Source organism: Pyrgilauda ruficollis, unplaced genomic scaffold, assembly GCF_017590135.1.
Source record: "Pyrgilauda ruficollis isolate IOZ18807 unplaced genomic scaffold, ASM1759013v1 scaffold34, whole genome shotgun sequence".
Lineage (NCBI taxonomy): Eukaryota > Metazoa > Chordata > Aves > Passeriformes > Passeridae > Pyrgilauda > Pyrgilauda ruficollis.
In genome coordinates, this window is record NW_024524822.1 from 6,014,802 (window position 1) to 6,027,477 (window position 12,676).

At 45.2% G+C, this 12,676-nt stretch overlaps 1 protein-coding gene across 21 annotated transcripts in view; it reads right to left on the reverse strand.

The window, feature by feature from the left end:
- Nucleotides 1-2,088: 2,088 nt before the first annotated feature.
- The window catches only part of FNBP1 (formin binding protein 1), a 92,901-nt gene continuing 82,313 nt past the window's right edge, over nt 2,089-12,676 (reverse strand). For 10 of the 21 annotated variants that reach the window (XM_041475101.1, XM_041475098.1, XM_041475097.1 and 7 more), the window contains 5 exons: nt 11,769-11,901; nt 10,663-10,784; nt 10,197-10,336; nt 9,671-9,829; nt 5,239-7,418 (listed from right to left, as the gene is read on the reverse strand). In XM_041475101.1, the coding sequence (XP_041331035.1) occupies nt 7,384-7,418; nt 9,671-9,829; nt 10,197-10,336; nt 10,663-10,784; nt 11,769-11,901 (589 nt within the window). In that variant the 3' untranslated portion in view covers nt 5,239-7,383. The other 11 variants (XM_041475102.1, XM_041475095.1, XM_041475094.1 and 8 more) reach the window with 5 other exon arrangements.

A 12,676-nucleotide genomic window follows, 5' to 3' on the forward strand; every position in this document is an offset into this window, starting at 1 on the left:
TGTTCCCCAGGGAACACCAGGCTCTGGCACTGGGAATTAACAGTTCCCAAAGCAGCCCCAGGGGCTGGAGCAGCAGGAATTCCCTGCCCAAGTGAGTGATGCAGCCTCAGCTGGAGCCTGAAATGTTTGAAGAAGCAGAGCTGGAGCTGGGTAATAAGAACATGCAGTTTGTTCTTGAGCAGCTTGGAGTCAGCTGTCCAAACTTGGATCTTCCAAACAAATCTCTCACCTGAGCAACTGAAGAGCTTCAAACCTTCCCAGAGACACCAAGAACTGCCCTCAGGGACTGCTCAGGGTCCACACACAGCTGCAGGGCTGCTCTGGCAAAGCCCTGACTCTGCTCTGGGTTACCCCTGCCTGGTCAAGCACTCGAGGGTTAGTTCTGCATCCTGATTTCACCTGAGATCCAACTGCAGCCTTGCTTTCCTCCAGCTGCACTGGAGGCAGCCGTGGCATTTCTGAGCACACCTCACACAGCTCTGGGAGCCAGTCAAAAAAGGGGAGCAGAAAGAGCTGTTCATGCAAAGCTCAGTGTTAGATTATCTGCTCCCTGCCCTCAGTTCAGTTCCTGTGTGCTGCTCCTGTTCCTGGGAGCAGAGCCATTGCTCTGTTGTAACTGTGACACAAACACTCCATACAAAAACCTTATTTCATTTTCTTCTCCCTTTTTGCTCAGCTCTACGCCCCCAGCTCTCCCTCACCCCTTTGGTTGTGCCTTTTCTATTTAAAGTCAGCAGTGCTGATTCTGTGAAAGATAAATCCAAGTGAGAGCCAGAGGAACACCCCCTCCTATTCATTATTGCCCAAAACCAAAGAGCAGCAGCCTGTCACAAACAGTCCTGATCTGTCCTGAACTGACAGGGGTGTTAATTAGTGCTGGCAAAGAACAACTGAAATCCTGCTGAAGAAATGTAGCAGCTTGACTGTATTAAACAAAAATAATCTCTAGATTATTTGTCAGATGAAAGGACCACCAGGTGTCATCTACTGAGTGGAAAAACTGCAAATCTTGGCTCTTGGATGGGCTCTTTGCAGTGACCTGGCCCAAGGGGTGATGGAGCAGCTGCCAAGAGCTGGGGGCTTTTCTCTCAGCTAGAGACACACACATTGTTCACAACCCTGCACACCAAAGTGGAATTGTACATCTCAGCCAGAGTTCCAGACGTGTGCCTGGTGTTTGGATTACCTGGCGCAGGGAGGCACTGCTGTGTTGGACACACGTGCACATCCACACATCCCTGCCCAAACCATTCCTTACCAGGCTTGCACCAGCCTGAGTTTTCATATAAAACCAATCAGCATCAAAAACATCTGCCAAGACTTCCAGCTGAACCAGCGCATTCACCACAGGCATTCCATGGTGCAGCTCTCTCTTTAGATGAAATCTTTCCCCCAGGTTTCCAGTTCTCTTAGGCTCCCACTGATAAAGCACAAACCACCTGCCCTTCCCAACACCAGCTCCAGCCACAACAGCCCATTTTTTTTCTCCTCACATGACTAAGTTAAAAAAACACAACACACAAACAACCCAACACTTCATTCTCTCTTCAGTGCCAGCTGGAAAGGTCAAAGTTTGATAAAATCAAATCTGAAAGTGATCTGATGGGATCCAGCTCTGTGGGACAGTCAGAGGTACAGACAGAGCCAAATTATTACTCCTGAAAATTCCAGCAGAAAATAATATAAAATAAAAAACAAAACCAAAGCCAACAGGTACCACAAGTGAAAATGTGTCCTCACTTTTCTGAGGAGAGAACTGGGAACAGCCCCACACTGGAATGTGTTGATCCACTTGTTCCATGTGCATTTTACAGCTGGAAGCAAAGCCCAAATCCACCCCACAGTCAGGAAGAACAATGAGTTACAGAGCAGCTCTGGGGAGTTTTAGTCTGAATTTCTCTGTGGCTGAAGCAGCAGCCACAGGCAAATTCAGATTCCCACTCTCCACTGGACACATCTGTGGGAAGCAGCAGCTCAACAGCCCCAAGAGCCCCAGCAAAGAGGCACCAACTTTTCTGTTGGGAAAAAAAAGCAACAAATCCATTTTTCTTCCTGTCTGGCTGATCAAAAGGCTCCAGTGAAACTGTATTTCTGGAATTAAATGTTTATTTAAATATGCAGATGACTTTGTTTCATTGCTACAAGGTCAATATTCGCTTTCAAATGGAAGCACTTTATTTGATTGAATTCTGTCTCCAGAAATGAATGGGCAACACCAGAACCTTTTACATTGGCAATGAAATCACAACACTGAGATGCCACCGAGATCTCGAGATCAGTGCTCAAACACACATACACACACATATACAAATAAAAAAGTGCTCGACATCATCATGTTAAAATAGAATTTGGCTTCTTTTAGGTCTTCTGACATTTCAGGCAGGAAAACAAAAAAACCAAAGAACAATATGCATCAAATTAAATGAACTTCTGAAAAATACTCAGCATTAAACACAACTTTGAGTATCAGTAAATATGTTTCTTCTCTATTTACAGGTGTTAAGAAAGGGCATTAGAGACTTTTGCTGGGGATCGTGAAATTTCATAGGATGTACAGTCCACGCTGCTGGGCAAGATTAGTAAATCCAAGCAGAGTTTTTATAAACCAGTCACACATTTAGTTCTTCAGCGTTTGCCAAAGGTAAATTCTACAAAAATTATTCATTACCCTGAATAACAGCAGCAGAATAAACATGTGCAGACTATGAGATATGACTGTGACTATTTCTTAAATAAGTTTTAAGATCCAGGCTTTTGGGAACTACTTGCCAAGTTTATAAAAACTCCATACATGGTCTTTTATTAAAACTTCAGGAATCAATCAGTCAGCTAAAGCTAATGCTCCTTCTACAGCACAATTTCAAAACACAGACATTGCAATTGTTCCAATGTTCCACAGAGGCTGACAATAATATACTGTCCACCCAGATTAAATATAGAAAAGCAAACTTTGATCTAATTTTTACATAGATGGCACAACAATAGGTGAAAATGAATTCTTAGCTGCTGATTCAATAGTGCATTGGACACGAGAATAAAAATACTGCAGCTAAAAATATTTTAATGATATTTTTGCACACCTGTTAATTGTTCAACCCTTTAGATCTCCTGGCAGGTGGAGACCACAAAGCCTTTGCACAAAGCCACAGGTGCCAACCAGGGGATCCCGTTCTGCTCTTGATCAGAACAGCTCAGTGACCACAGCAGCAGCCCTGATGAGGCAGTGATTTGTGGGTTCTGACCCTCCAGTGCTGCAGCAGAACAGCCCCAGCATTGGTGCTGCCTGTGCTCAGCACATTTGGGTTGGGTTTAATTCACAAACCTTCTGCTGGTTCATGCTGGCAGCTCTTAAGCACCATCACACAACAGCTACAGGATAACTGTAGCACCAAGGGACTTTGTAAAAACAAAAGTTGGCATCTTCAATGGAGAGAAAGGGACAGAACTATGAACACCACACATAACCCTGCTCAAAAATCACTTCAATCACTTCATCCCTCATGGGGACAGCCCAGGCCATTCCCAACACGGACAGTCTGAGATTCTGGGATGTGTTTTGATGTGCTGACCCTGCAGGACAGCCCAGCAGGCAGCAGAACAACACTCACCTGCCTGCAAACAAACCCTGAGAGGTTTCATTTTGGGGTCACTGCCCATAGTGGCTTCCATGTAACATTTCTCAACTTGTGGGGATTGTACAGAATATGCTGGAGTTGGACAAGAGCCAGTAGATTCCCCCAACAAGGGGTGGATCCATGAATTTATTTGGCCCTCAGGAGCTATTTAGTGGCAACTGATTCTTGCAAGCCTCAAATATGTCCATGACTGCAAAACCCAAGCAATGGTAACAATTCAGGGGAAACCAAGATAGAATATAGAAGTTTGTAGAAGTTTAGAGAGGAAATTAACCCTTTGTTAGGCAGTTGAAGTCCAGATTGTGTGATTTTTGGAGATATTGTAGCTCTCTTACCACTGCATGACATGATAAAGTGCAGAATCACTTATCCTGCTTCTGCTTCAAACCAAACCATGTGAGAGCAGGGTGGTCACAATTCCTGTCTGGCTGCTGGGTCCAGGTCCAGTCCATGACAAGATGGGAGAAGGAAACAGTGCAGTTTCTTTTTTTTTTTTTTTTCTTTCCTCTTTTATTTATCTAAAAAACCTCTGTTATTCCAACATGAAGTGATGAGAACGCACAGGAGGTCATGCAAAAAGAGAAGGCAGGTCTGAAATGCTGAAAAACAAACCAACCAAAAGAAAACTGCAGAGAGATTAAACCACGAGCCACAAAATAACGTGACCCTGAGGAAGGTGGGCGCAGGCAAGGCAACAGGGCGAGCATGCAGGCTGAAACCAGAGCCAAACAGGGCCTGTGAGCAGCAGCAAGGGCTGCCAACCAAAATGTCACTGTCTGTGTGTGTCTGTGTGTGTGTGAGGAACAGCAGGGACACAGGAGGGGCAGACAGAACAAGCAGGAAAACAAGTACATACGTGAGCTTGAAGGGTTTCAGGAAACAGCAGGGTCAGAGGGGTTTAATACCTGGAATGAGCATCAGCCTGGATTTGGAAAAAGAGAAATAAAGGCTGACAAGTATTAGTGACCTTTTGGGGAAGGCAGAATGTCGAATGATGCATGTGGATCAGATTTAATAGTGACAGACTGAGAGCCCAGTCCAGCTGCTGTAACACTGTCCCAGGGGAGGTTTTCCACCTCCTTCCCACGCTCTGGTGAGAGGACCTGCAGGTTCAGCACTGAAGGCACCGTGTGAAATGCTGATGGACCAGTGTGCACATCCAGATGGACTGAGGGACAAGGGACAGAAGACAGACCAGAACATGCTTGGGACTCTCTGGCTATCCAAGGGCAGCCAGCAGATCTCTGACAGAGGTTGGGAGGGACTGGGCTGGGAGAAGTGTGTGTTATGTTTGACAGAGGGGCTGTGCCAGGCTGGCAGAAGAGTGGGAGAGGCTGATAAGGAAATCCAAGCCACAAGTAGCATGCCATGGAAAAGAGCAAGCATCTGAATGGTACTGGGATGGAATTTAGGTCTGAATTTTTCAAGTGGGAACTCCAGACAAGAGTGGGAGTCTGGCTTTCCATGGGTGTGTTTTAATTGCCTGCAGGGTAAACAGACCATTTTGTTTCTCCTTCTGTGACAAGCTCGCCCCGAGGTTCTTGCACCAGCACAAACACCTTTAGGAATCTAAAACATAAGAAAGACAAAAAGAAAGAGACTGGATTAGAAAGAGGCTGGGGGCAATGGGGTCCCTTTAGAGCAGCTCTGCCTGCAGGAGGTTAAAGGAATAAAGCAATGAAGCATCTACTGGGTTACAGGGCTTAGGAAGGCTCCTGACTCAGACAGAAACCCTTCACCCTCAGCCCTTCCCTCCAGCCTGGGATGAGCATCACTGGGATTCTGCTGTGCTCGGGGAGGAAAGCACAGGAGCAGGACCCTGCCAGCACCTGCTTCGTGCCACTGAGAAAACAAACAGCTTTTTCATGTTCTGTCAGCAAAGCAGCACTGCATCTGTTCAAGTGACAGCTCCAGAGAGCATCAACGACACGGAACAACAACAGGAAATTCAATCAAAGAATTTGCAGAGGGATCCAGAGCTTTCCTTCCACCACAGAGGCCTTTCCTTCCCAAGGCAAGCCAGCAATATGCAGGCCAGTGAGCCAGCCCAGGCCTCAAACCCCTCCTCTGGCCATCCCTGCTCCCACAGACTGGGGGCTGAGGACAAGTTTTGCCTTTGGCCAAGTGAAGCTGGACAGTCCAGGACGTGATTTGGCCCAAACTGCTGTATCCAAGGGAATACTGCATGAGTCCAAACTTCCCTTGTATTTGAGAAACTAAGGGAACCTTCTCACCCCCTCTGCACCCACTTCCATCAAATCCTTCCAAATGACAGCACAAAGAAGTTTTCCAAGAGCCACAATAAAATATTTTTCTTAAGAATTGCATTTGTGCTTAGAGTGAGAAGCAGCCCTGGGCCATTTACTGTCCCTTAGGAAAGTTAAATGCCACTATTTTTGCCACTAATTATTGCCATCTATTAGTTACTGTCATTAAAAAAAACTCAAAAACCAAAACCTCACAGGAATGAGAAAATATAATGTTTATTAGAAGAAGACACCATGGTACATCAAGCTATAAAGAGATTCCTGACAGATAATGATTCTTTAAAAAATAAGAATAGAAACAAGACAACCACACTGGCCAGATTGAACAAACCTTAACACACAACAGCAGCTCTTATGCAAGTCCAGGTGCAGGCAGCTGAATAACCAAAAACACTTATCAACATCAGGGGGACTGAGCAGTTACCAAAACAGCTGGGTTAAGCAGAAGAACAGCCTATAAAACCATTTATATTTATACACATATAAAAGGATAAAAACAATTCAAGTTCAAGTAACTTTAGTCTTTAAGTTATGTTATATACATTTTTTTTTATAGTGGGAGAACTAAGGGCACATATTTAACAAAAGGATTTTTAAAAGCCACAGTCCAGTTTATAATTACCAATTCCTAAATAATTTGGCAAGCATTAAATAATCAGATATATCCTAGATAAAAAGTGCATCAGCATGGTTAACTTTTACCTATAGATTTATATAAGTCAAAGCTCTGCATGATGGTTACAGCAAACAGCAGAGCTGCAGCACTGGGAATGCCAGAGCTGTCCATAAGGAATTACTGATATTATCAGAGGTGAAGTGGAACAGGAGCCAAAATGCTCATCAGCCTACAGCTCTAAAGTAATTTTTATCAAGAAGTTCAACCTCCCAAAGCAGCCTCCATTCCTGCATGTCACCCAAACAAACATCCAGGCTTTCTGCTGGAAGGGAGCGTGGCCCTTCTGCTGGGTGCAATGCAGGGTTTGTACAGAGCTGGTTGCTCCATGCAGGATTTTTGTGTCACACGATTTCACAACATCCCTCAGTGAAAGACAGTTTTGTTCCCAAGCAGATGATGAGGTACCATAGGCAGTGACACAGGGTGCTCAGTCTCGAGCTGAAAGGCTCAACCAGTTCCTGTGTTTGAGAGTTCTCAGCACCAGACAGGTACAGAAAAGCCCTGCAAGATGCTACACCCAGGTGTGCACAGAACAGCTTCCTGCAGGAATCCCAGGGGAGCAGAGCCTGCAGCTCTCCTTTCTATTCAGGACAGCAGTGCTGTTTGCACTAAATGGACACAGGCAGGGCAGCACCTCCGTCAGCAGTGACATTTCAGAGCCAGCCTGGTACCTAACAAAGTCTCTCAGTGATGGAGATATGACATGTGCATTCATCTCTTCTAAAGAAAACCTTCTCAAACAGAGCTCTTAAAACAACCGTAGCAGCAAATCAGGAGAATAAAGGGTGGACAGGCCTATGCAAACCTACTCAGAGATTTTCTGAAGTGGTTTGTGCACATCTGGAAAAAAAAAAAAAAAGGCAAAACAAGATAGGCATTACTGTTCTTTTTGTGACAGGGTTTGCCAACACCCTCTGACCGGAGGCACCCCTGTAAATGTCATCAGGAGCCCTCACACAGGGACTGGCAGGGCACAGAGCCAGCTTGGCTCCTCTAAGACCACGATCAGGAGGGCAGCTGAGCACACAACTTACCTGTCCTGCTCAGCCCAGCTCTGCAGCAGAGCCCTGACAACACAGGCTGCAGCTGAGTGACAGAGCAGCTTCTCACCGAGCACTGAGCAGTGGCACTGAGCTGCCCGTGGCACAGACACAGCCTGGCCAGGCAGGAAAGGCTGAGCCAGGGCTGGGACAGTCACAGGGGCTGCTGTGAGCTCCCTCCTTTCTGCCACCAGCCTTTGGTGGTGCCAGCTGCTCAACCTTCCTTCCAAAAAGAGGAAAGGATTACTAAAGTTTGCAAAGTTTGCTTTAGTATTTACAATGTTATTTTCAGGAATGTCATTGCTTCTATTTCAAGGACTGAATCAAGTCAATTCTACCAATACCTTAAAAATCAATTTGCTGCTTGCAACAAAGTTCACCTTTTAAACACAGCAGCATTTCCTCCAAATCTTTATGCTGCATTCTATGAAGCATTCTCTTTTAGCTTTTCTTTTAAACCAGAGACTTGAGAAATAAAAGAGGTAAATGTTGTTCCTATACATTAGATATTCACAGATCCATTTGATTTTGTTCCTGAAGTCCAGCAAAATTAATGGAAAAACTTTCAATGATCTGAGAAACCTCCATTGTGGCTACAGACATGGCTGGAGCTGTATCAGACTTCACCCCTGGCACAGTTTGTGTTTTTACTCTGATGGAAGGTGTCCCTGCCATGGGAGAGGGCTGGAATGAGAGGGTCCCTTCCAACCCAAACCAGTCTGTGACTCTGTATTTCCAATCCTTCAGCCTTGTTCTGGATATAAAGGGGAATGGATAATCCATCTTTCAAAGGTTAATAAAAACCAACAGAGGGGGCTAAACTTTTTGCATTCTTCTGCATCTCAACTGACCATGTATTTGCCAACAGGAACATAAAACTGCTGTATTATGGCAAAATAAAACAAGGCCCAGATTTTCACCTGCAGCAGGCAAGGCACTGCACTGATTAACACCCAACCCAGCACTGAACTGCTCAAGTTTCAGTGCTGGTTTATGGGTACAGTCCTAGTCCTCTCTTCCTGCTGCCCATAAACCCCAAAGAAGATGGTTCAGTTTGCTTTTGACTTGGATGAGGCTGCTTGTTTCACACCAAGAACTCTCAAGTCTAGGAAACACAATAATCTGAAGGATTAAGTGTCTGAATAAACACAAATTATTTAAACAGTGGAAACCTCACATCCTGATTTGAAACAGGGCTAAAATCTTTTGATTTCTCAGTGTATCCCATTACCAGGTGTTCAGCACTGGCATTTACTCCAGCCAGGTCTGCCCTGCAGCACTGCTTCCTTACACAAAACATTTGGGAGGAATTAAAAGCAACAAACAGCAGCTTATGGAGTCCAAACTCTGAATGTCTCCATTGATCTCATGTAAGCAAAAATTAAACCATTAGTTCTGGTCATCTGCAACAGCAAATACATCTGAAATGTAGCAAGGTAAGAAAGAACAGAGGAGCTTTCTCAATGTTTTACCCATTTATCAAGGATCACAGAGTGCTGTGTAGAGGGGTTTTGGTAAGATCTCTCCTTCCCTTTCCACACAACTAAACTAAATTACCACCAGTTTTCAATCCAAAAGGTCCCCAGAACACAACAGGCTCTGAAAGGCTCCCACACAGACACAAACCAGCAGTCTAAATATTCCCTCCATAAAGTTCCACCGAGTGACTTTGGGACAAACAGTTCACTTGTGGATGTGTCTGAGATGCCACCTGGGTATCTGAGGAGAGCCTGAACGATCCCAAAGGGCTTTGTGCTTCCTGCACTAAGCTGGGCGTGCAATGGCAGTGACAGTAGAGCAAATACTGTCCAGGCAAAGCTGCATTTCCCCTCTGCTTTCAGGAGTCCCCCACACTACCCTTCTCTGAGCAAGAAAAGCACATTTTTGCAGTACAACAAGCCATAATTAGTCCACGTATGGAATAATGCACTTGGTGGCATTGTACAGACTCTTAAAAGGCTCTATCTGCAACACAGAGCAGCTTCAGACTTGGATTATCTCTGTGGAGGCAAATAAAACAATAATAATAGCATTAAATATAGGTCATAGCACCTTTGGCATTTTTGTCCAAATAGACTTCAACATAGGACGTGGGGACATAGCCCTCCTCATCTTCGTTCCTTCGGATCCGCGTCCAGCCGTCCCCTTTGTCTTCTTCTATTACATAGAGCATCTCTCCTTCTGCTACAGAGATTGTTCCTTCATTCTGGCCTGAAACACACAGCAACAGGGACTTCAGGCTGTGCTGCACAGCAGGAATCAGTACGTCAGACCACGGGTGGACACAGCATTTGGTGCACCACTGGCAGCCAGAACAGGAGCTTATGATTCAGGAGGCAGCAGTGTGTACATAAAGAAACAGAAGTGTGACCCTGAACAGCAGAGTTCTGGTTCTTTTTCTTGTAGAGTTCCTGTGCAACAGGAGAAAAATCCCTGTCTTGGTGCCTTTCTACAGAATCACACCAGAGCCTCACTTGCCTTGGGCTATTTAAGGTTTAATGAAGGTATCCCACTGGCCCTTGGCATATCAACTTTAAAAATCCCAGTCTGTGAAATGAGGGTAAAGTTTGAGTGATACCTTCAAATGTATAGAGAGCTTTACACGTTCCTATGGTGGGTAGTGGTTCTTCATCATCAAACTCATCGTCAAAGTCTGTTGCAGGTACTTTCATCTCAGTCTCCTGGCTTTGCTCTTCTGTGTAACTGCCATCGGGGCTGCTCAAGAGAGGAAAAACACAGCAACTATAGCAACCAACCTCAGCAGCAGAGAGCCACTCAGTCACCAGACTTGGGACAAGGGGAGCAATTCCAGCTGGAGCAGCTCAGTGATTCCAGAGCTTGCTTGGAGCTGGCTGTGACTAGAGAAGAGTGAGAACCCTCATTTTTACCATTAAAAGCCGTGAAAAAGCACTGGCTCACAGCAGTGAGCGAGTGGGCTGTCACACAGCTCTCCACAGTCAGAAAGCGGCGATTTGAGGGAGGCTGCAGAGCCCTGGGTGTGCCTGCAGAGGCTCTGCTGAGCCCAGCCCGTACAGATACTGTACCTCTCCCGGTCCTGGGCACAGCTGTTCACTCCTGACGGGTTCTGTGCCTCGTAGACCCCGCTCTGGCGCCGGGGCTGCTCGCTCCGCGCCGGCAGCCGCCCCTCCACCTCCGCCAGCCAGCCCTGCCACAGACAGACAGACAGAGGGACACTCCTGACACCCAGGCTACAGAACACAGACTGGTTTGTAAGCATGTTCACATTTTCCTTTGAGTGGCAGTGATCACTTTTTCAAATTCTGGATTGACTTGCTAAAAAACACACTTATTGAAAATGTAGCTGTATTTTGGCCCTGGGTCCTGGAAACACCCTGACGGACAAGCAGATAACAGCCAGCAGGAGATGATGCTGCTCTAGACACAACCAAGTAAAATGATGTGTGGCTGCTTAGAGCAGTCTGAGTAACACCAGAAACTCAGCAACTGCTGAATGCACAAGAACAAAAGCTGGGGAGAATGAAAGAGCCACTGATTTCAAACGGGTAGGAAAGCAATGGATAGTAAAACCACATCTGAAATTAATGGGCTGTATCTGTTTATGTTCAAAGCATAATGTAGAAAGTGAAGTCTTTTCTCAGCTGTCTAATCCTTCTCATGTAATTATAACGGGCTCCATATATTCCAAACACTCCCCTTCTATTCTGGAGATTTTATATCACTAAGCAGCTTCCTGTTCATGGCAGACTATTCCTTAAAACATATTTCATCTGATGGCTTCTGTCTTGCTGTTAGTCTCTAAATGATGCTTTGCATTTATGTCACTCTGATTTTCCACAGACGTCTGTAACATGATGCTTCAATCTATTTAATTAATTAAATAAGCATCTGAAGCCCTCTGGGCAGTCCAGAGAGCAATACATTTTCTCTTCACCTCCACTAAGCACAATTTGTATTCTGTGGCAAATTTAACTGTGGGCTGACTGCTACAGGAGATGGTGCATGTTTGTGTTACACAGATCAGCCCAAAGACCCCAATTAATGCTAGTGCTCACATAGCCCTTTCCCTCACACACCAAAGTGCATCAATACATCTGGAAAAGCCAGGAAGGCCCTGCTCAGACCTGAGAATTTGCTGACCTGCTTTTAACTGAAATGTCTCTTCTCATACCTCGAATTTCTGAACTTCTAATCGCAGCTTTTCAATGTTCTGCCCAAGCTCTGCCAATCTGTGGTCCACGCTGGCTGCATCTCCCATCTGGGGGTTCTTGATGTACACATCTTTCATCTTTGTTAAGGCATCTCTGAGGGGCAAAACAAAAATCAAACACATTTAGTGCAGCTGGGGGTAAATGCCTTTAGTAAACTGCCTCTTCTACACACTGAGGTACAACCTAAGCTGTTACAAAGGGAACTGAGAACACCCAGGGATTTTGCCCTGTATAGAACCAGCCATTAAAACAGAACAGTAAAATTATTTGCCAGAAGAGAATTTACACTGTCAGAGATAAAAAACCAGTGAGTTACCTACAATGTGAGAATATACTTGATATTGATTTTTAGCCTGACATGGTTTTTTATGTACTACAACAGTATCTACTTGCTGCCCTGGGGAAAACAATAATAATAAATCTCACAACCATTGCAATCTATGACAGCTCCAACTTTCTCGACTAATATCTTCCCACTTTTCAGGGCACAGACAAACAGTTGAATCATTATCATCCATCATGGGCTGACCTCCAGTTGAGAAAGTGGAACAGAGATGTATCAATAACAGAAATGGAGGACAAAAAAGAAATTCTCACCCTGCCTGTTGCAGCTTGTCTTTAGCAACCCAAATAATCTGAACGATATTTATTTGTTTCACACTGCTTAAAAGGAAGCTGGATCCAGATGGTTTGTGTTTGCCACAGCACAGGGACAGACAGACAGACTTGAGGCTACAAAATGTGACCCTGCGTCCAGCCAAGTCCCAGGGCAGCTTCTCTCAGCTGCTGATGGACATTTCAGAGCTGAAAATGGAATTGTGGGCTGGTTTTAGGCACAACTATTCAGATTTTCTCTAGGCATTAGCTG